The following is a 27,259-nucleotide window of genomic DNA, read 5'->3' as shown; positions in this document are numbered from 1 at the left end:
GAGCAAGTTGTCGTGGAAGGAGCACTGTACCAAGTCAACCTGAGTCCAAGTCCTGGCTCTATTGCTTACCAGCTGGGTGACCTCGAACAAAAAAACTTGACATTTTTAAGTTCTGAGGCATCTCTTTTATAAATCCAGAATAATAGTATCTACTCTGCTTACCTCAAGAATTAGTACTTGTGAGAACCAAATAAACTAATTGAATGTGTATGAAACCATTTTATAGGCCCTAAAGCCTGTATAGGCCTAAGGTGAGAGAAAAATGTGTTCACAGCTGATTCCTAGACAGCAAGATTCTAGTCTTGATTTTGGAGGTAACTCCACTTTATCCCCTCAGATTTTAGACAAGGAGCTAAAAGATCTGTCCACCTTGGTAAGTCAGGAATTGGAGTGTGTGAATCAGATTATTGTCAGCCAGCCTCAAGAAGTCCCTGCTCAACTGTTGAAGGCACTAGAGAAAGATGCCAAGAATCTTCAAAAGTCCCTCAGCTCAGTGACTGACACCTGGAGTTCCAGACTCCTCCACCTCCAGAGTGCTGTGGAAGTAAAAAAGGTAGCTTCTTGTCCCAAAGGTTCACAAAGTCAGGGCAGGCTTGGAGATTTTTGTAATCTAATTTGCCATTTATTTCTTAGACTAAAGTGTTAACTCAGCACGAACAGCTAGAAGGCAAACTTCAAGATCTGAGAGCCTGGGTTGGCAATACCAACCTTATTCTGAACAGCAAGGAATATAACAGTGAAATAGATGCTGAGAGCCTGAGTCACTGTCTGCAACAGTATGAGGTAAACTCTGCACCCATTCTCAAACATGTTTTATTTGTCCTTTAAGATGTATCAATTTTATTCTTCTGCTAGGCAAACCAGTATCTGTACTTACCTTTCTTAGAAAGTCTGATTCTCCATTTCAGTAATAAAGTCAGCTATGTTTATTTTTTTGGTTTCCGTACCCCTGGAGCTTCAGTGATTATGATTATTTCTCCTTTTCGCTGTCTCTGAGAGAGAGTCTACAGAATGGCCTCTGATTAGCAACTTCATCTCCTCTTTGTAACTGAGCATCTAGTATCCGTCCTTTGTTTCTGTTTTGCCCAAGATCTAATCCTATGTACACACACCTATTTCAGGAAAATTTTTCCTTTTTTTAAGATTTTACTTTTTATTTTTCCTTCTTCTACCCAAAGCCCGCCAGTACATAGTTGTGTATTTTAGTTGTGGGTCCTTCTAGTTGTGGCATGTGGGATGCTGCCTCAGCATGGCCTGATGAGCAGTGCCATGCCCGCACCCAGGATCCGAACCAGTGAAACCCCAGGCCACCGAAGTGGAGCACAGGAACTTGGCCACAGGGCTGGCCCCTCAGGAAAATTTTTGATCAATGATCTAGAGCATAGGTGGGCAAACTTTCTGTAAAGGGCCGGAAAGTAAATACTTTAGGCCTTACAGGTCATATGGCAAATGGCCCATTTCTGTGGCAACCACTCAGCTCTGCCATTGAAACATGAAAGCAGCCATAGACAATATGTAAATGAGTGATTGTGGATGTGATACAATGAAACTTTATTTACAAAAACAGATGGTAGGCAAATTTGGGTCTGGGGCTGTAGATTGCCAATCCCTGATCCAGAGAGATGCTTTTCTTCTTGTTAAGCCCCAAATTAATTGATTCTGTTTATAAATCAGTGAGAGAAGGGTAAAGACTCAGATACATATGAGCCAGATGGTTTTTCTCCCAAGCATTGTTCTTTTTTGTTGTTGTACTTAAGATAATATCAGATGTTACTTACACTGGTTTGTCTGCCTTCTGCTATAGATACCCCTCTCCTTAAATTCTTTTCAAGGTAGAGCAGAACTAGAGGTGTCCCCTGCTGTTCCATCTTCTCCCTTTTCCTCAGCCTTAAGAGGAGACAGAGGTTCATCTATGGTCGGGCTCCTTGTATACAATCTCATTTCTCTTTATCTTGCAAGAGTTGGCGTGCCTTCTTCTTTCATACCCTTTTATACAAAGATATCATTGGGTGAGTGAATGGCAGAATTTACCCATTCACTGACAGGGTATTACAAAGAAACAAGGGTGAAAGATTGCTATAACATAGCGTGAGATAGAAAAACAAAGCACCTCATGCATTGGTTTCCTCCCTAGTTGTAACTTATGTGCATTCTCTTATGGAAAGAGAGCCACAGTCTAAGCCTTGGTTTCCTAGTGAGTTTCCCATATCCATGTGTTCACAGTTCAAGGAAGCAGAGTCTTACGATAAATATCCAAGCAGCTCTCCTAGCCTGCTTTGCAGGATTGCTGAGTACTCTTGATAGAGATATGGATATCTTAATTGTTTTTATTGAGTCTAGTATAACATGGCTGGTAATCACTAAATGTTTGTGGGAAAACTGCATGCTTTTAATTGCCTGAAAACAGATAATTCTAGTATTTAGGCTGTTTTTACATAAGCTTTAAGGGAGCAATGTAACTTTTATGTAAGAAAGTCTGACTGTAATCCTTTACAGTTTTAAAATATATGAGCAACATTATTTGCTCTAAAAATTAGACTGTAGTGAACCACAAATAAATTGAATATTTTCTCACTTTTGGCCTACCAGTAACTCACTGCCAGACAAATAGAAATAGGTGTTTGAACTTCAGAAAATACAATTAGAGGGGCCAGCCTGGTGGCGTAGTGGTTAAGTTCATGTGCTCTGCTTCAGCGGCCCAGGATTTGCAGGTTCAGATCCTGCATGTGAACCTAGCGCTGCTCGTTAAGCCACTCTGTGGTGGCATCCCACATAAAATAGAGGAAGATTGGCACAGATGTTAGCTCAGGACAAATCTTCCTCACAAAAAAAAAGTAAAAGAAAAAGAAAATGCAATTAGATATATCTCAGACCAGAAATTCATGTTAAACTTTCCAAAACTTAAAAAAAAATTTTTTTTAACAAATATGTGAGATTAGCAGCAGTGTAATTCTGCTAACATAGATAGTGCTTGCTGCATTTGGAAATCAAGGCCTAGTAAAGGAAACCTAATTCTAATTTATGAGGAGTTTGGAGAGAGCAGAAGTGAGAGAGACTTCCAGTGCTAGTATGGCCCTAGAAATTATCAGTGTCTAATATAAAAATTGACACAAAATTAACCTCTCTTTGATTATGTTGATTCTTTGATTAGAACCAATAACTTTTGCTTCGATAGAGATTTAGAAGTTTCTTTTTTTTTCCTTTCCCGACTTACCTTAGGATTTGAAACAGCCCATGGCTGAAAGGAAATCTCAGCTGGATGCTCTTGGCTTTGATATTCAGTTCTTTATCTCTGAGCATGCCCAGGACTTGTCCCCTCAGCAGAACCGGCAGATGCTGAGGCTTCTGAATGAACTGCAGAGGGCCTTCCAGGGCCTTGTGGAGCAGACCGCGGCTCAAATGGATGCCTTGCAGGGCCGTCTTCAACAAGTGGAGCAGGCAGCCCGGGTCAAGGTCAGACTGAACCAGCAGCTGGGCGCAGTTTGTCTTTGAGATGTCCTCTGTCTTTGGGTTTTCTGGCCAAACTCCATCTATTCATGACTCCAGGAAGCTGCTGTTGCCACTTTGGAAATTTCATGTCATTCAGACCCGTTTGGTTCTGGTCCAGGAGGCAGCTGTTCTGCCTGATTTTCTTGCCATGTTTTTGATTTTATGTGTGTGTGAGAGAGAATATGTGTGTTTAGGTGTGTATGCATGTATGAGTACTTTCTTTTTAGTGAGACTCTACCCTCACTGTCTCACCATCTCTGACTTTCAAATCACATCCCTGGCCCTTTTTTCTCCTACTTTCTCCGTCAGCATTCTTTTGAGGACTGTTAGAAATATTTAGGTACTCTGAACTTTTTTTTTTTTTTTTTTTTTTAAAGATTTTATTTTTTCCTTTTTTTTTTCCCCAAAGCCCCCCGGTACATAGTTGTGTATTCTTCGTTGTGGGTTCCTCTAGTTGTGGCATGTGGGACGCTGCCTCAGCGTGGTCTGACGAGCAGTGCCATGTCCGCGCCCAGGATTCGAACCGACGAAACACTGGGCCGCCTGCAGTGGAGCGCGCAAACTTAACCACTCGGCCACGGGGCCAGCCCTAGGTACTCTGAACTTTTGAGAAGAATAGTTCTGATACCAGTTTTATTCTGGGACTTTTCAAATGATTAACAAGAAGATTCCTTGACAACCTTCAAACAGCTCTACAAGGAAATTTTTATGAGAATCATATTAATTTTTTAGCACCTTTTAAATTATTGTTTCCTAGCACCTTTCTTTACACTGTAGTGCCCAGTGCTTATTCAATGATGGAAAATAGTGTGCAGAAGCAGGGGTGACAGATTTTGAAAAAAAACCAAGCAGTCCTACCACCTTCCATCACAGCCCTCTTCTTGCAAAACTCAACATAATTGCATCAGTGGTAACATTGTATCCTTAGAATACCAAGAATGATGCTTATGCCATTTCTGCTGTTTGAATAATAAGTTGGAATTAAGCAAGATGATATTAGAATTGTCATTATCATCAGCATATCTGTCTCAGAGTCTCCTTTATTAAATATTGTGCAAAGTAGAATTGAGCTTTTGGGTCAGGCTTAAAGGAAATTAGATTAGTCAATTCCATATGTCCCCTATTACTACTTAGCTGTTTCCACTGTATTGAAATTGAAATAAAATACTAATGAAACACTTTAGTTACCTTCTAAATGTGAAAATTTATAATGTCCTCACTTGGGAATTTGTATAGTGTAGTGTAACCTGGAGATAATTAATGAAATAGCGCTGACCTGAGCCACCCTATGACATGGCCCAGATCCAGGGTAGGTCCCTGAGCTGCAGCAGGTGGTAGCACTGCATGTGATCATTCTCTCTGAACGTGTAATTAATTCCACAATGTTTATTAACCTCATTATTGTCAGAAATGCTCTGCTTCTCTCTATATTTGCCCTGAACGCACGTGTATGTCTGTGTGTTAACTTGTTTGCTTTGCTTTTTTCAGATTCAGTCTGCACCCATCCTAACCCATGAAGATCCCGTTTTACAGCTGAAGAGCTCTTAGGAGTTCTCTTCCAGAGCCCTTCTGTTTGTCATAAAGAGGGGGAGAGGGGGCCAGTTTGGGCACCTGTTTGTAAGTGCAGGTGACTAAAATGCTATCAGAAGGGAGAAACTGGTGAAAATGGTTTTAGAAGGATGGTCAGGAGAACACATCATGCTCAATTGCTCAATCAGGTGCTTCAGTGTCATGCAACTGAGATGAGATCTGGAGAAAGGATCAGGCACAGATGCATATTCCCTCCCTCCCCTTGGGCCTGGTGTTTCTCTTTGATGTCCTAGTAGACACCTGAAGGACTGAGCCAGTTGCTATTCTTGGCAATTTCTTCTCAAAATAGTCAAGCCTCTCCTGCCTGGCATGTAATCATTCCATTTAATGGGGTGTCTGCATTTGTGAGACATTTGATTTATAAAGCCACTTCAATTATTAAGAAGTTCAATTAGCATATGAATTATCCAGTTTCTTGATTTTTCCTCTTAGTCCAATCTTTCTAATTTTCCATATTTTGACTTAATATGTGGCGTTCCCCTGGTTCTGGTAGAAGAACTGATCAGAACTACTAATTTATTATCATCTATGGATTTCAAGGATCTAGGCTCTCTGTTCTCCATTTCGAAGGATAATGATAGCAGTCTGGCAAAGGAGCCCCCAAACCAAAACCTGGGAGCATTCTTTCCTGAAATTACCCCTGATTATAATCTAGACCATAGATGCAGATCAATAGACTGTCCAAATGAGGGGAGTTTTCTGAATATGATTTCTGTGCTTTTTCCTGTTCCAGTCTCCCACCAACTTTTCCATCCTTGAGATATAATCTTCCTGTTTTACATTTCAGGGAGTTATCTTGTATTTGTAAAATGAGAATTATTTATTGTCTCTTGGCCCCTTTTCATTTTAATTAGACCCTGCAGAAACAACAAAATACCTGTCACCAGAAATTAGAGGATCTTTGCAGCTGGCTAGGACAGGCAGAAAGAGCATTGGTGGGCCACCAAAGTAGAGCCACCCAGCAGGATCTCTCTGCTTTGCAGAAGAACCAAAGTGACTTGAAGGTCAGTCCCTTTTTTTATCCCTTTAACAAGTATTTATAAAGGGTGGCCATGTGCCAGGCACAGTGCTTAGTGCTAGCAACATAACGATAAACAGACATCATCCCTGTTTTCATAAAGCTTACAGATAGATATTACACAAATAATCAAAAAATGAACATATAATTATTAAATGTTATATCTGTAAAGGAAAATTTACATAAGAGCATATAGCAGAGACCTAATCTAGTCTAGGATGTTAGAAAAGATTACCTTGAAGAAGTATCACTTAAATTGAGAAATGAAGGGTAGGTAGGAGTTAATGCATGAAGGGGTAGGAGGAGGAAAAGAATACACCAGGTAGAGGCCTATGCATCATCTTGAGGTAGGAATGGGATCGAGCACAACATGGTCAAGAGCTAAAACAAAGCTAGTTCAGGTGGACTGCAAAGAACAAAAGGAAGACTAGTGAATGACGAAGCTCGAGAGTAGGGGACGCACCTCATGCTGGGCCTTGTAGGCTACATTAAAGAGAAGGAGTGATAACCAAGAGAGCATAAAGGATCAACCAGGCCTCGGCTCAGCTAGAATCTTATCAACTCTTCTTTAGAGAAAAATGATCTCTTTGAGGATAACTCATTGCAAAATAAAAATCTCTGCTGTTCAGCATGTTTATGGGCAGTCTCTTCTTTTGTCATCACTAAATATGTGTTTAGAAAATTAAATATTAGAAAATTTCTTAATTAAAAATATTTTAAAATTTGTTATTTGCGTTGATTTGGGCCTAAACCTTAAGCAAATTATAGTGAGGGACATACTTCTGTTGCAGATGTGTCATCCTAGCCATTGCATCTTCTTACTGTTTGTTAGAGGTCTTAGAAGTTCTAAAGTTGAAGGCTCTGCCATCCTGTTTTCATGTGTTAAGGATTTACAGGACGACATTCAGAATCATGCCACCTCATTTGCCAGTATTGTCAAAGACGTTGAAGGGTTCCTGGAAGAGAACCAGACCAAGCTAAGCCCCCATGAGTTGACAGCTCTTCGGGAAAAGCTTCATCAGGCCAAGCAGCAATATGAGGCTCTCCAGGAACAGATGCGGGTGGCCCAGAAGGAGCTGGAGGAAGTAGTGACCTCAGCCTTACAGCAGGAGACTGAGAAGGTAACCAGAGTGCTTTGATACTTGGTATATTTCAAAAACGAAAATTTTGGTACCCACACAAACAAAAGGTAATGAGGGGGAACTTCCTTACAAAGGGCATAAAATCATGAAAAAGAGCTACTTCAGGAGCTTGTCTGTGAGTCAATATCTATTTTTGCAAGAAATATCCAGAAAGACTTTAAGTCAGGAATACTTGGTAGACAGTTCATATGACCAAAAAAAGAAAAAGAAAAAGTCTTGCTATATGTGTACTCAGTACTCTGACTAATTGAAAAACGTTAGAAAGAACTTAGTGAGGAAGATAGTACCCCGGGGAGGAAAAAGCAAGGTGGTGTATTTCTAACATGAATCTGGACTGGTGATCCAAGAGTATTAGGGGAAAATATCTGGGGAGTCTTAGTGGGCTACAAGATATCCCCAAGCTGCCACTGTCATTTCAGTAGGAATCTTGGCACTGGGGTAAACCAGAAAAGATAAAGCCTCAAATGGTTGTCTGCACCCCACTCAGTACTGGCATATTGAATTAGAATCCTTTTTCTGGCTATGGACTCTGATGGGAATGAGGAAGATGGAGAAAGTGGAAAAGAGAAAAAGTTACCTGAAGATGAATCCTGAAATACATGAATGTATCACTTGGCATAATCTGTTTCATTAATTTAAATACTTAAAGAGTCAGAAAAATAGAATTTGGGAGGCAACTCAATGCTTTGTTTGGCAGAGAAAAGGATGGACGAAGTCTGCATTTCCCTTAGGGAAGATCAGCCAGGTAATCGAGTGTGACTGTGCTGTCTCTTACTCTACCAAGCCAGTACATCACTTCTGCACGCCTAGAAAGGATTCTGAGAAGCCTGGCAAGGGTGGCAGGATTAAATCATCTCTTAATAAAGCCCTTTTAAATCCTGGGATTTGCCTCCCTATTCTTTTTTTTTTAAAGCGGTGAGATGTAGACGGAATCTAGAGTGTTTTAAATAATTACTTTTCAACAGATTTAGAAGATGCTGCTTCTTTTTTGTGAGTGCAAAGACTGTTTATACTCAATCTTAGAGCTTCTCTTTTTGGTTAGCATAAAAATCTCCCGCTTTTACTTAACCTGTGGTTGTAGAGCTGAGTGTCTAAGACTTTCTCACTCAACTCCCTCTGTGGGTTTCAGAGTAAAGCAGCAAAGGAACTGGCCGAGAACAGGAGTAAGATAGATGCTCTCTTGGAATGGGTGACTTCAGTGGGATCATCTGGTGGACAGATGGAGCGGCCCTCAGGAGCTAGCCTGGAGAAAAGAGCCTTGGATACCACTGATGGCCACATAGGGATGAACCAAGCCCCAGAGAAACTGGACAAGCAATGTGAGAAGATGAAGGTGAGGATGTTAGCTTGTCCTCACTCCGCTGGGGGAATCTCTTCTGCCCTGGGCAAGTCACCATAACCTCCTTTGCCCTAAATGCAGTGAGCACTTCTCAGTTCGTATCTTCTTTGATATCTCAGCAGCTTTGACATTGTTGGCTACTCCCCTGGGAGTACTTTCTCCCTTAATTTCCGTAGCACTACTCTGCTGGATAATCCTGCTTCCTTTCCTCTGGCCAGTTTTTGAAATACTGATGTGCTTCCGGGTTGTAGCCTAGGCCTCTTCTCATCTTTCAGAACATGCTTTCCTTGGGTAATCTAATCTATTCACAACACTTCAGTTATCATTTGTATTAGTGAATTCCGTGCATATATTTGTCTCCAGCCCAAATGCCTATCCTAAGCTTCAAGCCAGTATATAAATCCATCTACCTGTTTGCAACTTGGAACTATAAGCCCACCTCAACCTGAAAAATGGAATTCATATTTCCTATAATACCCTCTCCCAGTCAAACATATTCTCCTTCCTATCTTCCCACTTAATTACCTGAACTAGACACCATCCTAGATTCCTTTCCATCCCTCCCTCTCCCATATAGAATCAATTATTAAATCCCATGCTTCTTCTTTTTCTTTTTTTTTTTTTTCTTTTTCTGCTTTATCTCCCCAAACCCCACCCTGTACACAGTTGTATATCTTAGTTGCAGGTCCTTCTAGTTGTGGGATGTGGGATTCCGCCTCAACGTGGCCTGACGAGTGGTGCCATGTCTGTGCCCAGGATCCAAACCCTGGGCCGCCGCAGCGGAGCGCATGAACTTAACCACTCGGCCACAGAACCGGCCCCCCCATGCATCTTATGTCTTGCAATGTCATCCACACTTCTTTATCTCCATGGAGATAGTATTATAGTTTAGACTACTATCAGCTTTCACTTCTGTTATTATGATAGCTTTTACTGGTCTCCTTGCCTTTTCGCTTTTACCCTCCAATCCGTTTTCCACACTACTAAGTGATTTTTCTAAAATGCTATATCCCTACTTAGCCCTTTTAATGGTTCCTTATTGCCTCAAGAAACCATTTCTTACTATTTATCTCTATTCGTTTATTCATTCATTCAGCAGATATTGAGCACCTGCTATATGACAGACATTAGAGACAAACCAGATAAACCATGTCCTAGTACATTAACTGGCATGTGCAGGCACATTATATTACATGTTTGAAAGATGATTATATATTTGAGGAACTTAGAAAACACATGGGTCACGTATTTTAGTATTGATACCTTTATAGCAAAGAAAACTTGGTCTAGCTGGAATGCTTCTGTTGAATGCACTATGTGGTCCATTGACTTATTTTATATTAATAGGATTTCTGCCTCTTGCATGCTATTGTGGTGTATCCCCCCAAAGCCATGGCAGAGAACAGAGATTGTTCTGCTGTCACAGGGAGCTTCCTGATACTTCTTGCTGGTAGCTGTCAGCTGACCAGGGAACATCTCCATTCTAGGAAGGAAACTGCCTTCCTCATGGGTGGGCAAGAATGGGGACATCTGGCTGGTGTACAGACAAGCCATAGTACTGCCCCCTACTATCTATTTGAGCAGGATATGTTTGTCACCCCAGCTTTCCTGAGATGCCATTGGCACCTGAAGCTATCAGGTTGCTGTTGAAACTGGACAATATTCTGGAGAAAAATAGGCTGTTGTCCTTCTTTAGGTAGTTGCATAAACAGTATAGATAGTCAAGAACTCTGACTGAACTCTCACTATCTTCTATTAGACTCAGGAAGAACATTTTTAAAAACAAAACAACAACTTCTGTCCTTAAAAAAACTTATATTCCATTGGAATAGAAAAAAGGTCCACATGTAAGCACATAGACATAGCACGTACAAATAAAAAGTAAAAATTACCTATACTATTTGGAAATACAGCTTACTCACACTAATATACAAATTGTTTATTTAACAAATTAATTTTCCTTGATCTTTCCTAGTAGGGACAGTATTCATGGATATGTGAATGACATATTTCACAGCTAAATATTTGCAATTTTTATATTGTCACATGTATGGCTTAGCCAGCTTACTCTCCCCTTCCATTAATGTGCGTAGTTATTAGTTGGCCATTTTTACCTTCTCTTAGGCTTAGGGTGGTTTAGTGAAGAGAGTCAGGTTCTAGGTACAGTTCATTCCTTAACTGTCTGCATGACCTTAGTCAAGACATATAACTTCTCTTTGGTATTCATTTGTCCCATCTTTAGTATGGATGTTATTGTCTGCCTACATTGCAGATTGTGCCACAAATCAGATGAGATAATACGTGTAAAATCTCTTTGAAAACTGTAAGATTCTATATGTGTCAGTGCAGCTGGGATTGGCATATGGTATAATGCTTAGAGAGAGAGATTGGTGATTTCTGAGCAGCTGGAAAAGTAGCCTCTTGAGATCTCTCTCTGTGTAGACATAACTAAATTACTCTGGTGTCCCTACTGATTATCCTTTGTTTGGGGGGATTTCTTTGCCAGGCACGTCACCAAGAATTGCTGTCTCAGCAGCAGAATTTCATCCTGGCCACTCAGTCAGCTCAGGCCTTTCTGGACCAGCAAGGCCACAATCTCAAACCTGAGGATCAGCAGGTGCTGCAAGAGAAGCTAGGAGAGCTAAAAGAACAGTATGCAGCTTCCCTGGCCCAGGCAGAGGCAAAGCTGAAGCGGGTGCAGACACTACGGGATGAGCTGCAGAAGTTCCTGCAGGATCATGGAGAGTTTGAAAACTGGCTGGAACGGTCTGAAAAAGAGCTGGAGAACATGCACAAGGGAGTCAGCAGCCCCGAAGCCCTTCCTTCCCTGCTAAAGCGCCAGGGGAGCTTTTCAGAGGATGTAATTTCCCACAAAGGAGACTTGAGATTTGTGACTATCTCAGGACAGAAAGTCTTGGACACAGAAAACAGCTTTGAGGAAGGCAGAGAACTATCAGCAACTGGTACCTTAGTGAAGGACAAGCTGAAGGATGCAACAGAAAGATATACTGCTCTCCATTCAAAGGTGCGGGAGAGCTTCCTGGCAGCCCTTGCACGTCTGTGGGTGGTTTCTGGGGCTTAGAATACGAACCTCAGGACACAGTGAGCAAGCTGATTTGTATATTGACCACAGACAGAATGTCTTTATGATCTCCTCAGAAATGCAAAATGTGTAGGCCGGTGGCTAATGCTTGATCTGAGCAATATCAAGAGTATGTCTCACTCCTGTGGTGAAGGAGTGGAGGTGCTCGCCTCCCTGTATCCTGACCAGCAGACGTGGGCTCCCAAGAGACATAGCACGGGGGAAACCAAGTACCCAGACTTGATTCCTGGACAGAGCATCTAGGGTAAATCCTTAGCTTGCTCCCTATCAAAGAGTCCCTTTTAGCTCCCAAGGTGTAAAATCCAGTCAGTTCTTCTTACCTGTCTTGCGCTTTTTGCCAACATCCGTAACCGCCCAAAAGGAATTTTTGTACCTCTCAATCCCTACCTTTGCCTACAACCTGACATATATTTCTTTGATGGGTTGTCATACAACTCACTGAATCTTCCCGGGTATGTAATGAAAGTTGGGATGGATAGTATGTATCACACAATAAGAACCCTGCTTGTAGAAGATGGTTGCTACCCATCTATCCATGGAGGCCCAGCACCACCCTTACCTGTAGTTACAGTGAGTTCCCTGTAACAAAGCCAGACCTTTCTTTGGGCTATGCCTAGGAAGCTGCTGCCTTTGGCCTGAGCTTGCTTAAGCCTGCTTTCTTCTTTCTCTGGCACAGTGTACACGATTGGGCTCTCACCTGAACATGTTACTAGGCCAGTATCAGCAGTTCCAGAGTGGTGCCAACAGCTTGCAGACTTGGATGCAGGCTTGTGAGGCCAATGTGGAGAAGCTCCTCTCAGATACTGTTGCCTCTGACCCTGGGGTCCTGCAACAGCAGCTTGCAACGACAAAGGTAAGCCAGGACACAGCCTATTGTTGTAACGCATGGCTTAGAGTACCCTAAAGCAAAGCAAATACTCACGTAGGTTAAAGGCAAGTGGTTGGGATGCCTTGGACAAGATCCGATTCCTAAACACTTTATTCTAATATCTATAGCTGTGGATAAACAGATTTATTCTATAAAGCTGCGTAGTAGTTCTAGATTCCTAGAACCAGCTTTGATTACTTACTCAGATGTTTTTCTTTTGTCCTTTTTCATGGACAAGCAGCAGTTGCAGGAGGAATTGGCTGAGCACCAAGTACCTATAGAAAAGCTCCAAAAAGTAGCTCGTGACCTCATGGAAATTGAAGGGGAGCCAGCCCCAGACCACAAGCATGTTCAAGAAACTATAGGTATGAAACAGCAATATACCCAGAGTGCTCCCTTAGTTCCTAGCGTGTGCCTCCTTCTGTAATACATCACATTATGTGTATAACTATCTGTAGCACTAGCTGGGGACTGAGGATATAAACATGAATAGCTCACCCCCAATGAACTTATTCTTGCACCATTGAAGGCTTTCACAATCTGCCTGCGTTCCCTTTTCCCCAGGCACTCTGCCTTTTAGCCACACCCTACTTCTTTCCTTTCTCAAGTAAACTCAATGTTTCTTTACCCCTAAAGTTTTTCCTATTGCTTAGCTGCTAACATGTATTGAGTGCTTACCATCCATGATGAAATCTTGCTCGTACTTTAAGGTGTAGCTGAGAAGTTACTTCCTTTGTAAAGTCAAAACCACCACCCCCACCCCACAAAAGCAATGAAAGATCAGAAATAATCATTCTTCCTTCAGGCTTCTCTAGTACAGTACTCCTAGTACCAATATAGCACTGAGATTTTATTTTTATGGTTAGTTATGTGCCTTAGAGTCTTAAGTTTGTAGAAGGCAGAGACTTTAATTATCTTTAGTCCTGAGCATTGAGCACAATTTCTGGCACTTAAAGGTGCTAAATAAATAATGCTTATTGAATTTGCCTCAAATACTAATATACTTTAAGCTTATTCCTTCTGTTTGTCTTGTTGCCTGTTATTATTATAATTAACATGTGCAACTTAAATGCATTCTTTTTAAAAGCACAGCATAAAAATTGTTTCCACTCTCTTCTCATGGCCTCGATTTTCCAGATTCCATACTGAGCCATTTCCAAAGCCTCTCTGGTAGCCTGGCTGAGCGCTCAGCTCTGCTGCAGAAGGCAATTGCCCAATCTCAGAGTGTCCAGGAAAGCCTGGATAACTTGTTGCAGTCCATCAGGGAAGTTGAAAGAAACCTGGAAGAGGAGCAGGTGCCGTCACTGTCTTCAGGAGTCATCCAAGAAGCCCTGACGACTAGCATGGTGAGACCTATGCCCCAAGAGTTAGCATAGAGGGTGTATTTGCCATGTTCCATAATTATATCATTTTGAAAAAGTATCAGGAGAAGAATTCATTTCCATGAATCTTCTAATAAGACTTAGAGATGCATGTAAAGATATTTCTACCCAAGTTCCAAACCACTGTTAAGCTTGAGGAATAGTGGTTATAGCAAAATCATTGGTGGAATGGGGTGGAGAACTAGGGGATGACTTGTATGGTATTCTGAAGGCTCAGTTGCAATCCTCCAACCCTCTTTGAGGAGGTGAGCACGTAGTTATTAGAAGTTTATTCATTTGTGGCTCAGATATCCTGAAATAAGTGAGCCAGGAGCTGACAGACATGTTCTTGATGACAGAAATTGAAGCAGGACATTGCTTGGCAAAAGAGCAGCTTGGAGGCCACCCGGGAGATGGTGACCCGATTCATGGAGACAGCAGACAGCACCACAGCTGCAGTGCTGCAGAGCAAACTGGCGGAGGTGAGCCAGCGCTTCGAACAGCTCTGTCTACAGCAGCAAGAAAAGGAGAGCTCCCTAAAGAAGCTTCTGCCCCAGGCAGAGATGTTTGAACATCTCTCTGATAAGCTGCAGCAATTCATGGAAAACAAAAGTCGGATGCTGGCCTCTGGAAATCAGCCAGATCAGGATATTGCACATTTCTTCCAGCAGATCCAGGTGAGGATCTATCTGCCAAGTTGGCAGAATAAAGCAAAAAGAAGGGCAAGGAGGGGACCAACATTTTCTGGGCACATAATATGTCAGTCAGTGTACTGGAAACTTTACCTGCATTATCTTAAAGAATTATCACAGCCATCCTATAAAGTAGATACTGTGTGTCCTTTTTTTTTTTTTTTTACTTTTTTTTTTATTGAGTTATTGATAGGTTACAATCTTGTGAAATTTCAGTTGACATTAATGTTTGTCAGTCATGTTGTAGGTGCACCACTTCACCCTTTGTGCCCACCCCCCACCCCACCTTTCCCCTGGTATCCACTAAACTGTTCTTAGTCCATAATTTTAAATTCCTCATATGAGTAGAGTCATACACAGATTGTCCTTCTCTCACTGTCTTATTTCACTTAACATAATTCTCTCAAGGTCCATCCATGTTATTGCAAATGGAATGATTTTGTTCTGTTTTGCAGCTGAGTAGTATTCCATTGTATATATGTACCACATCTTGTTTATCCATTCATCTGTTGCTGGACACTGTGTGTCCATATTTTAAAAACTACAGCCTAGATTTATTTTTTACTCATATACATGTTCAACCAACATCAGCAGGGGTACTCAGCTCATCCTGGTCACTCAGGGATTCAGGTTGATGGAAACTTCATCCTCACATATGCTTTCGTGATTAGTGCTGCAATGGGAAGAGGACAGTCCGTTTACATTTCATTAGTCAAAACAAATTTCACGTGACCACACCTGACTGTCAAGGGGTGGAGAAATGGAATCCTATCATCTATCTTATATGTGCAGAGCTAGAAATATTTGGTGAATAGTATTACCTACTACAGATAATAGATATATCCAGGAGTGGAATTGCTGGGTCATGGTATATGCGTGTACTGAATTCGACCAAGTAGTGGCCACCTTGAGCTCTGCAGTGGCTGCACCTGCCCACATTCCCACTGTAGCTCCTCACCTGCCTGTGTCCCCACATCGCTGCCTTGGGTTTATCCATCTATCTCAGTTTTTCCATTTTAAAGTGGGATCTCATTATTTTGTTTGCTTTGCTCTCCTAACTTTTTGCTTTTTGTTTTGAATAATTTCTAACTTACAGGAAAGTTGAAGGAATGGCACAGTAAACACCAGCATAGTTTTCACAGCATAGATTCACCAATTGCTAACTGTTTTCTCTTTCTCTCTTTATAAAAATATAAAAGAGAGATAGTGTAATTATGGGCTCCCATATTCATTATCATCATTGTTGTTTTTGATATTCAAAAGTTTTCCCCAGTTTGGTCAGTGGGAGCCCCTTTACACTGTCTCTTGGTGTCTTTTTGACATGTCCCTGTCAGCATATGAGTACTCTCTTGTTTCTTGGCACAATAAGATATTTCAGGCTCACCTTGTAATTAACCTGTCCCCAACCTAAAATCAGCTATTTCTCCAAAGAGCCCCATTTTTACTAGGGAATGGTACTTAGAAACCAAAATCCGGATACTCGATGAGCTACTGTGGTATCATTGCTTCTAGGTCCTTTCAGTGGATAGGGTTAGGAAATGTATATATGTTTTTTATATCATATGTTCATACTGATAATCCAGTTCCAACTCAGTACCATAAGATTCTTGCTCTGTTCCCTGTTTGTATCTTCCTTTTCCTACAGGGACAACCCTCGTTTCTAACAACCTTAATATATTTACTTATTTACTTTATCCTACAGTAAAATAAGATCACTTTGGAATTACACTAGTTCCTACTAATAACAAACCTACTAAATAAAATTCAAGATATCTTTCCTAAGACTATAACCTGCTGTGTGCAATTCTCAAAGTTACCTGAATTAAATTTTTTTCCTGTAATTTCATATATTCATTTGTTTCTCTTTGTATTTAACTTCAAGATTTTATTTTTCTGTCTTTGTTGATTAAGTTTTATTTTTAAATATGTAAAATATTAACATAGCTCAAAAGTCAAAACTGTTCAAAAAGTTACGGTCAGGGTATAGGAAAGTGAATAAGGATATACTTTCACCCTCTTCCCTTTCTCTTCCATCCCATTCCCACCACCCCCACAGGCAGTGGATTTCAGATTTATTAATTCTATTTCGTTTTTCCAAAATAAGAACACACATTTTTATTTCCATTCTTCCTTATACAAAAAGGGAGTACATTATATAATCTTTTGCACTTTCCTTTTTCCCTTAACATGTGCTAGAAATCACTTAATATCAATTCATAGAGGTCTTCCTTTTTTTTTTTAACCATACATTTATTGTGAGGATGAACCATAGTTTATTCAAGACTCTCATTCTAGTTGTTTCCAAATTTGTGCTATTACAGATAACACCACAGTGAATAACCTTGTGTATTTCCCCCATATTATTGAAAGTATATCTTCAGAATAAGTTCCTAGAATGGAATTGTTGCACCAAAGGGTAAATAAGTGTGTGGTTTTGTTAGATACCAAATTCCCCTCTATCAGGATTTCACCATTTTGCATTCCCTCCAGCCGTGTGAGCGCGTACCTGTTTCCCTAAAGCCTCACTCACAGAATGTATTGTCAAGTGTTTGAGTTTTTGCTAATCTGATTGATAAAACATGGTATCTTGATGCGGTTTTAATTTTTATTTCCTCTCTGAGAAAATGAGTATATTTTTATACATTTAAGAGACATTTATTTGTAAACTATTGATTCATATCTTTTGCCATTTTCTGTCAAGAGTTTGGTCTTTTTTTTCTTTCAACTTATAAGACTTCTTCTGTGTTAGGAGATTAGTTCTTTACGTGTGATATGTTGGAAATATTTTCTCAGTTTGTCCTTTGTCTTTGTTTATGGTATTTTGACCAGGTGAAAGTTTTTTTAAAAAAATTTTTACACAGTAGATTTTTTCACTCTTTTATTGAACATGTATTTTTAGTCATAGCTTGAAAGCCTTTTGCCACACCCAGGTTATGAAGGAATTCACTCACACTTTGTTCTAGGACTTATATGGTTTCATTTTTTTTACATTTGAATCTTTTAACAATTTGTTTATTCTGAAGTATGGTGTGAGGTATGAATCCAAGTTCGTCTTTTTCCAAAGGTCTGTCTAGTTGTTCCCAATATCATTTGAAAAGTCCATCTTTTCTCCAGTGATTTGAGAAGCCATCTTTATCATCTACAGAATGCCCCTATGTACTCAAGTCTGTCTCTGGATTTTCTGTTCTGTTTTGCTGGTCTGTTTATTCATGAATCATAGCATACTATTTTTAATTCTAGGGGCTTTATGGTATGTTTTACTATCTGGTAGGCTAGGCTCCTTCATTCTTTTTTTTTTCTTTCAGGATTTTTCATAGCTATAATTGTACATTTATTTTTCCATGTGAATTTTAGAATCAACTTTATTAGTCCTAGAGAAAAAAATTGGTATTTTTATTTGGGTCACATTAAATATACTTATTTATACACGCATGTATACACATATACATGCATACATATATATACACACATATCTTTATGGATGTCTTTCCATTTATTCAAGTCTACTTTTGTGTCTTTCAGAAGTGTTTTAAAGTTTTATTCATAAGGGTTTTGTATGTTTCTTGTTAGTTGATTCCTAAAATTGTACCTTTTCTGTTGCTAGTGTAAATGAAGTTTTCACTCTTGATTTTTATGTTTGTTTTGTATCATGCTACCTTATTAGATTACTTCCTCATTTGATTTAGTTTTATTGTTGAGTCTCTTGGGTTTACAAGTATACTTTGATGTGATATGCAAATATAGTTTTACCTCTTCTTTTCTAATTCTTACGCCACAAATTGTTTTCTCTTACCTAATTGCATTGGCTAATATCTTCAATATAACGTTAAATAATAGCAAAGAGAGTGTATTTGCCCCATTTTACAGAGGAGACAAACTGTGGAAACTTAGAGAAGTTTAATAGCTTAAGGTCACAAACTAGTAAGTGGCAAAGCCATGATTGAATTTCAGGTCTTTTTGACTCCAAAAACCTCCATTCTTTTCGTTTTGTCATGCTGCCTCCCAAATCTTTGAACATTTGTTTAAAGGAGATGAGACTGCAATTCCTAGTCACTCTCATGTGGTTTGAAGAAATTCTATGTATTTATTGTTTTGATCTAACAGTTGACCAAGCAAGCATGCCTCTTTTCTTGTTCCCTCTTTTTCTACAGTTTAGGGAGAACTTGCCCCAGATTTAATCTAGATACCTTTCATTTTTTAGAGTATATTTATTTGTAAGGATCAGAGGATTTAATACATTTCCTTGTTTGCTTGATAGGAGCTCAATTTGGAAATGGAAGACCAACGGGAGAACCTAGATACTCTTGAGCACCTGGTCACTGACCTGAGCTCCTGTGGCTTTGCACTGGACCTATCCCAGCACCAGGACAGGGTGCACAACCTCAAAAGGGACTTCACAGAGCTACAGAAGACAGTTAAAGAAAGGTGAGTTTTCTATATGTGTTGGTCAGTGTCAGAGCTAATTTTTCTTGCTATTAGTGAAATGATTTTCTCTACCTTCCTCCTTTACCAAAAAAGATAGCATCAAGAACTCTGCTACTGAGTTGTTGGAGATTGGAAAGTGCCTCTATCAGGCAAAGCTACTCAATCTACTTGATGCTTGGTGACTTTTCTATTGTTACATAATAACGAATTCCTTCTCAGTAATGGGGCTCAGTTCTCTCTCAGTACAATCAAAAGCTCAGGTCACCTGGACCAAACAACAAATTTGGGGCAGCAAGTAGGATTGTGGCAGGATTTGAAGTAAAGAGAAAAATTGGAGGCGACTTCCCAGGCATAGTTAAGGGTTATATTGGTACTCATCCTGCTTGTTTTGACCATATTTAAGTTACTGTTTTGGAGGAGTGGCTAGATTCTTCTTTTAAGGCAAACATGGGAATATGTGACAAAGGTAGCCGATTTCAGGTTATCAGTTCACTGTTGAAAAGCTGTGATTCCCTCATTAGGAAGCCTCACATGGGTTTAAGAGCTTGATAAGACTTTTTCCCTTGATTTAGCTATAACTATAATCTTGATTTTGGTGGTCTAGTGGTTAAGATTCGATGCTCTCACCACCGTGGCCCAGATTTGTTCCCTGGTAAGGGAACCATACCACCCGTCTGTCGCTTGTTGTGCTGTGGTTGCTGCATGTTACTGTGATGCTGAAAGCTATGCCACTGTTATTTCAAATACCAGCACGGTCACCCATGGTGGACAGGTTTCAATGGAGCTTCCAGACTAGACAGACTAGGATAAAGGACCCGGCCACCCACTTCCAAAAAAACTGGCCGTGAAAACCCTATGATTAGCAGCAGAGTATTGTCTGATATAGTGCCAAAAGATGCAAGGATGGCGCAAAAGACCAGGCAGGGTTCCACTCTGCTGTACACAGGGTCACTAGGAGTCAGAATCAACTTGATGGCACTATAGCAACAAATAATCCTGATTTAGCAGATGATTGCCTCATGACTAGAGGAAAACAGTTGCTCAAATCAACACTGTAAGCAGCAGGTCATTTAGTGAAGGGGAGGGAGACAAAGGCCAAGAAGGCTTTGCTTTTCTTCTATGCTGAGGGCGTTTAGCTGTGAAGAGCCGCTGTCTCTGGCTTGCAGTCTGCTAGACGTGGCCGTTTCCAACACATAATTTCAAAATTGAATTCTCCATTCTTCTTGATTGATTTATTCATTGGTGTGCTTAACCTAACTTTTCTGAGCCTCAATTTCGGCATGTTCCTTGCTAAAAGAATTATTCGGATTAGACCTTGAAAGAGTCAAGCACCCAAAAAGTAGCCGAGCTGGACTTGAGATCCAAAGCCTGCATTCTTTCCATTGTATCATAGTACCTAAATAGCAGGCTCTCTTTCGTTTTTCTCACTTTCACTTTAGCCTAGAGTAAGACTGAAGACTCCTTTCCCCAGAAATGTCCAAACAAGGGCAACAGATTCCTTAGTTTGATGCTCCCCTACATCACATGTGGTTGTTTAGCCAAAGCTGCTGTGGCGAAGATTATGGGAAGGAAAGGCCCTGTTAGGAAGCTGATGCCTGAGTCCCAGAATGAACCTAGTTCTAGTTCAAGTTTGCTTCTTTACAAAGCTTAGCCTGGCAAGTAACAAAATGTCTTTGTTGACAGAGGGGAAGATGCATCATCTTGCCAGGAACAATTAGATGAATTCCGGAAGCTGGTTAGGACCTTCCAGAAATGGCTGAAGGAAACTGAAGGGACTATTCCACCTACAGAGACTTTCATGAGTACTAAAGAGCTGGAAAAGCAGATTGAACACCTGAAGGTAGGTGAATAAAAGGATCTCCAGGAATCAGGCTAGAGATCAGTGTGTAAGTTTGTATGGACTGATCTCCAACTGTGGTAGGGAAGTGGTGTGAGAAATTCAGGTTAACCATCTGCATCAAAATAGAAATTCCTCCATTCTCTTCATGTGATTCCCACCTACCCTTACCCAAGCACTGGGCACCAAAATGTCTCATATTTAAAAACCAAAACCAAAAAAATCTGGGGCTAATATCTACAAAGTTTCAGCTGTTTCTTGGATACCTCTCATGCTATGGTGGGTCATCTGACAGTTGTCAATGGCCAGTCCTTGAGAAGCTTACACCTCATTGTATGTTTGAGATACGCCTCATAACGACGTTTCAGTCATTGACGCACCGCGTGTACAACAGTGGTCCTGTAAGATTAGTACCATACAGCCTAGGTGTGCAGTAGGCTATACCATCTAGCTTTGTGTAAGTGCACTCTATGATGTTTGCACAGTGATGAAATCACCTAATGACGCATTTCTCAGAATGTATCCCTGTCATTAAGTGACACGTGACTGTATAGGTAAGCAAGGGACAGATATACAATGAGGAAATGGAAGAGAGAAGAACGAGTGCTACAGCTAATAAAGGAAAAAATAGAATCAGATGGGTGAAAGGTACTTCAAGGGTAGGACCAACCTTTCCCCCATCCCCTGCAGAGTGCCTTCTGTCCCATCTTGGATTCATATTCATTCAGCCTCTGCTTGCACCTCTAACAGTTCTTTTTTGTTGTTGAAATCAGCTAAATCTGCCTTCAACTAACTCTTATGCATTTGTCCTTATTTTATTCATAAAACAGAATTTATCTTGAACAGATGAAAGAGATTGATTGCTTTCACAGAGAGAGTGCCAGGAGCATTTGCTGTGGGGAATTCCCTAGGGCAGAGGTTCCCCAGTTTCTTGCTTCACAGCACCCTTAGCGTTTTAGGAAATTTTTCATGGCACCTCAAGGCCAAAAAAACCAAAGTACAAAAAACACCTCACTTGCTAAGTAGTCAGGTCCAAACAACTTAACAGTAGTTGTTCACCTGGTGTCCAACAGATGTCACTGTATTTCCCTCAAAAATTTAAAATATCCTATGAGTCAATGCATACATATTTTGGAGACTATGTCTCTTTGGAATCAAAGTGATTAATAAAAAAATTGACAAGCTGTGAATCAACAAGGTCCTGTTTGAAGTTAGGCAGCATGAGCTTGCTAGATGTTAATGGCTTTGTATCTTTCTCTGCTGCTACTCTGCAACTTAAAGTCGAGAGCAAACTAAGTAGATTCTCAGGGAAATTCAGTGTGGAGGAAGGGATTGCAGGCTAGGATAGTGTCCCCGTTTTGAAAGGAGTAAAATCCTCCTGCTGTGGCAGGCAATCCACATCTTAGAGACAACATGACCTGGTACTTTTGTCTTAGAGCAGAAGCCATTGTTTCCTAATGGCTTTCTGTGGTAGGTAGAGCTCTGACTTCAAACTCAATATAAAGTTCCCTTGAGAATGCAAAGTATAGCCTCTGATTCTATGTATTTCTCAACATCTCAATATCTAGCCCCTCATTTTACTCTCTGATTATCATTTCCTTTATATTCTTTATACACATGCTGTTCCCTTTGTCCACCTGGTAAACTCTTGTCTTAACTCAAAGCTTTCTTCCCTCTGAGCAGAGTTGGATGTGTCTCCTCTTGTGCTCTCAGTTTACTGACTGTCCATATTTCTATAATAGCATTTATTGCATTATAATGCAATTGATAATTTGAGCTCTTGGTTTTAAGAACTGTATCATAATCCTATTTTGTATCCCCAGTGTTTGGCATGATGCCTGGTCTATAGTAAATTCTCAGTAAATATTTGATGAATGAATGAATGAGAAGATCCTGAATATTCCAGGATATGCTTCTCCCACACCTTGGCTGGCTAAACCAAGATCTTGAAATGGCTGAATATATGCGGATGGTCACTTAGTGCTTATCAAAACTTTAGGGAGTATATATAGACGAACAGATGTCCCTACTGATGAGGAGAAAGCCCTCAGATGTTACATTTAGCTATTTTTTTTTTTTTTTTCTATTTTGTTTTTTGAACAGGGTCTCCTAGATGACTGGGCAAGTAAGGGAACTTTGGTAGAAGAAATCAATTGCAAAGGCACTTCTTTAGAAAATCTCATCATGGAGATCACAGCACCTGATTCACAAGCCAAGACAGGTGAGTGCAGGTTCTTAAAAATATAGTGAATAAACATCATTGTTTGCTTTGGCTTTGGTGATGACCCCTTGTTTAATAAAAGTCAGAATCGAGGTTGGATATGGGAACAAAGCAGGGTCCATAAAGCAGTCTTCCCCCTCAACCTGATCTGTTTTCCCATTTGGTATATAATGTTTCATTTTGTGAAATTCCTTCCTATGATGGGCAAAAGTAAAGGGACTAGTTGGCCCACTTAGAACTGTCAAATGAACATAGAAGGATTAAAATAGGATTTCCACCTTAAGGAGTTTCTCTCTTTTAAACATATGAATGGGATGGCTACGCATCATCTTTAGATTAGGGTCAGCCCTGGAGGACATAAGCATGCTATCTTGGCAAAGGCTAGATATTTAGGAGTCAGCATTGGTGCACCAAGGACTGGCATACTTCTTGGAAGTGGATACAAAGACTGTGTCAGATTTATGGATAATCTCTGGCTGCAAATCAAGTCTTTCAAACAAAATCCATTCTGAGTTCACAGTCACTTGCTCGTTGTTCACTGGGATCTCATAGGTTTTATCACAACTATGTTAGTACACTCGTAGTCACTTAAATAGTAAGGGAAAAGTTTACTTTCTTTTTTTCTCCTGAGAATGGCAGTGGGTTTTTTTTTGTATCCTAAAGTTTAAAGATCTCTTGGAACTACCCAAAACTGACATTTCAGGGAACTGATGATCCTTATATTTCAACACATAAACCTCTAAGCTCACTGACTTATTAATGTATGACTACATCAGGAGTTGGCAAACTTTTTCTGTAAAGGGATATTTAGTAAATATTTTAGGTTTGTGAGCCATATGGTCTCTGTCAAACTACACATCTCTGCTGTTGTAGCACAAAAGCAATCACAGACAATACATAAATGAATGCGTGTGGCTGTGTTCCAGTGAAACTTTACGTACAGAAACAGGCAGAGGGGCGGATTTGGCTGGTGACTATAGTTTTCTGACTCCTGGACTAGATCAGTGGTTTTTCAAACTTTTTGAAGCAGTAGGATCTTTTTTAAAAATAAATCTCATATAAAACTCTACTATATAAAATAAATAAAAATGATATTTTGTTGGCATAAATTTCTCTTATAAGTGAATTTATAGCATTTGTCTTTTATGAAATCCAGCAGTAAGAATAGTGAGAGTATCTTAGTGAATATAAAAATTTGTAACAAGGATTTTTGGATGACGGCTTTGTCACATGATTGACTTCTCAATTTTGTTTGGTTGCATTGTATCCAGCAAATATGGTTCACACAGATAAGTAGCTGCAAATGATGACAAATGTTTTTAAAAGTTCACTTTACAATCTCAGAATACTGTTTGATTAAACTGAACTAGAAGCTTGGAAGTGGTGTAATTCTTGTTTCAAAGTTAAATCACCAAGAATATTCAAGGAGGGCTCACATTCTTTTCTTAAACATAGAAAACACCTAATACTGGCATTGAAGACAAAAACTGTCTGTAACCTGATATCATCATGGTCTGAAGTGTTAAGAATTCTATTATGACACAGTTCTACCCTGGTGAGAGCCTGCTCTGAGAAGATGTCCCTCGGCCTTTTTTGTCATTTTATTTACTGTAGGACACACGTGCTAGAGAAGAGTTTTTTGTACATGAATGGACATGTGTAGGATTGAATATTGTAAAGTGCTAGTGAAGAGCTACAGCTCTTTCAGTGTCACTCAAAAAGAAGTTTAAACGTATGCACAGAAGTACAGGAGCTGCTTTATTCTCCCCCCAAAAATCAGGATAAATTGGTTATATCTAGTGGGTTAAGACGTAGTGTCCAATATAATTGAACACGCATGTTTTCTAGCCGTTTTTAAGTAGTTAGAAATATATCCTGAGTATTATTATTTAAACCAAACATTTACAGAGTCCCTAAAGCACCTCCTTAGGTGCTTTGAAAATCACTAGCCTGAGTGTTCTCTAAGTTCTCTTACAACTCTGAAAAACCATGAATATCCCAGTTCCTTGGATTCGTGTACCTCTCTTTGTCTCATGAAGTGCTTCCGCATACATTACCTCATTGCGTCTCAATAACCCCATGAGAGTCGACAGGATAGGTAGTATTATCTTCATATCCTAGAGAAGACATTGAGGTCTGTCCATAGATTAAGGCTCACATGCGGAGTTAGTGACAATCTTGGCTAGGACCTCCTCCTTCTAGTTGCTAGTCCAGTTTCCTTTTGGCCATCACCACACTGCAATGGGATATGATCTTTCTGTTTGATCCATTTTTTAATTGAAAATACAATAGCGCTAACATTTAAAAGTTTTATAACCACTCTTTTTTTTTGTTGAAGTAATATCAGGATAATCACTAGTTTTTAATACGATCTTGCACATGAGAGTTTTATCCTGTCCTTTTGGTGTAACGTTATATCATCAATATTCTTCAGATTTCTGTGTAACCTTTATAATTACGTGATCTTGTATTTTAACTTGGGACATCCTCTGAAATACAAGGAATCAGTGTCGGGGAGAAGATAGGTGAAATTGTGGTAACTAGAAACAGAACCAAAGTCTCAAAGCAGAATTTATGGGCATGTTTATGAGCCAGATTTATTAGCATTTAGAATTTTTGTCTTCTGTTTGAGGAAGGGGAGCAGAAAGTCGTAAAAGAAAAGACAAAGAATCTTCCCTTTGGAACAATATAAGAAGGGCTCATTTTAATGTCTTTATTAAAAGAATGCTGCTTTTTATGTCCTTAATTGTACTTATTGTTCATTTTTATTATGTGGAAGAACATTGATGTTAAAGTTGAACCTTTTGGCTCTGTTATAAATTCTCATTCCAAAGTGTGTCAAATATCATTCTAAAGACTTCTTCATTTTACCAATACTTGCTTCACAAAATTAGGGCAGGGTCCAAAGAATTCAAGTTGGAGATTTAAAAAGGGAATTTGAATTTTCTCTAGAAAGCATTAGGAATCGTTACTGGTAAGGAGCTGAAACACCTTGAGTGACGCTTTGTTGCCTGGCAGCTAAAATGATTTGTCTCTTTCCATGAGTATGTTGTCTTGTGCTGTGTTAACTTCCTGAAACCCGAGCTTAAAGCAAGTACCAGAGAACAAATTCAGTGCCTGTATGTATTCCTAACACGTTTGTCTTGCCCTGTTTGTCTCTCTGTCCTTTGCTCAGGTTCCATACTGCCCTCTGTAGGAAGCTCTGTAGGCAGTGTAAACGGATACCACACCTGCAAAGGTGAGAATGCCATTTCAATAGTGCCTCTTTGTTGGGTGTGTTAGGACAGCGTTCACGTTTGCATCTGTGTATGTTTCTATATGTGTGGAAGAACTGCTGCCAGGATGGGCGTGAGGGTAAAATTCTGGGGAGAAGAAACTGTGATGCCTCTTTGTTTGGTAGCTATAGGCTAAATAGGTTGGTAGCCAGTGAAATAAAGAAAGGTACAAGGAAATACACTGGACCACTAGATAAGACCAATAAGGAAAGACCTTGAAGAAAGTATATATGAATCTTTGAATTATAAAGAAGCTATACTAGAGGTAGTCCAGTCCAGCCCTCAACCTCACAGCTGGGTGACTTGTCTGTAGTTTGGAGTAGAGGAAGCTGAAGAATGCCCCAAATCCTTCACTCCCTTCACTTCTGTTGTTCCCTTGTTTATTTAGCATTTTATTTATACATCTGAGTATTTAATACCAAAATCAGAAATCAGATTAATGAGAGCTGTTTTGCTTTGTGTGTGTAAACAGCAACTTTGATGTCATTTTGCGGGAAGATAATCTCTAGTTCTCTAGAAGGAATAAGAGATACGCTTAATCCTGATGAGTAATTTAGTAGTGAGAAACCAATTGGGATGCTTGGAGAACTATTCCCAATCTGATTTCTGTTTCTATGGTACTAGATCTGACAGAGATCCAATGTGACATGTCAGATGTAAACTTGAAATATGAGAAACTTGGAGGAATACTTCAGGAACGCCATGAAAGCCTTCAGGCTGTCCTCAGCAGAATGCAGGAAGTTCAGAAGGAGGCAAGCTCAGTGTTGCAGTGGCTGGAATCAAAAGAGGAAGTCCTGAAAGCCATGGATGCTTCATCTCCAACCAAGACAGAAACAGTGAGAGCCCAAGCTGAATCTAACAAGGTACTGTTTTTATATTACCTGCATCCCAAACACTAA

The 27,259-nt window shown here is 39.9% G+C and overlaps 1 protein-coding gene across 47 annotated transcripts in view; it reads left to right on the top strand.

Annotated features, from left to right (window-relative positions):
* MACF1 (microtubule actin crosslinking factor 1) overlaps positions 1 to 27,259 on the top strand; it is a 323,887-nt gene that overhangs the window by 206,127 nt on the left and 90,501 nt on the right. For 40 of the 47 annotated variants that reach the window (XR_011436445.1, XR_011436446.1, XR_011436443.1 and 37 more), the window contains 16 exons: positions 338 to 553; positions 634 to 783; positions 3,220 to 3,453; positions 5,934 to 6,083; positions 6,985 to 7,218; positions 8,369 to 8,572; positions 11,085 to 11,603; positions 12,358 to 12,534; positions 12,791 to 12,914; positions 13,687 to 13,895; positions 14,270 to 14,587; positions 18,861 to 19,027; positions 20,711 to 20,867; positions 22,968 to 23,085; positions 26,261 to 26,323; positions 26,985 to 27,223. Coding sequence is in view for 43 of the 47 variants with exons in the window: in XM_070260384.1 (XP_070116485.1) it covers positions 338 to 553; positions 634 to 783; positions 3,220 to 3,453; positions 5,934 to 6,083; positions 6,985 to 7,218; positions 8,369 to 8,572; positions 11,085 to 11,603; positions 12,358 to 12,534; positions 12,791 to 12,914; positions 13,687 to 13,895; positions 14,270 to 14,587; positions 18,861 to 19,027; positions 20,711 to 20,867; positions 22,968 to 23,085; positions 26,261 to 26,323; positions 26,985 to 27,223 (3,279 nt within the window). In the remaining 4 variants the exon portion in view is untranslated. The remainder of the gene's footprint in view (positions 1 to 337; positions 554 to 633; positions 784 to 3,219; positions 3,454 to 5,933; positions 6,084 to 6,984; positions 7,219 to 8,368; positions 8,573 to 11,084; positions 11,604 to 12,357; positions 12,535 to 12,790; positions 12,915 to 13,686; positions 13,896 to 14,269; positions 14,588 to 18,860; positions 19,028 to 20,710; positions 20,868 to 22,967; positions 23,086 to 26,260; positions 26,324 to 26,984; positions 27,224 to 27,259) is intronic. The other 7 variants (XM_070260381.1, XM_070260377.1, XM_070260364.1 and 4 more) reach the window with 5 other exon arrangements.

The sequence above is a fragment of the Equus caballus genome, chromosome 2, assembly GCF_041296265.1.
Source record: "Equus caballus isolate H_3958 breed thoroughbred chromosome 2, TB-T2T, whole genome shotgun sequence".
NCBI classification, from domain to species: Eukaryota; Metazoa; Chordata; class Mammalia; order Perissodactyla; family Equidae; genus Equus; species Equus caballus.
This window is presented reverse-complemented; position numbering and strand designations above follow the sequence as displayed.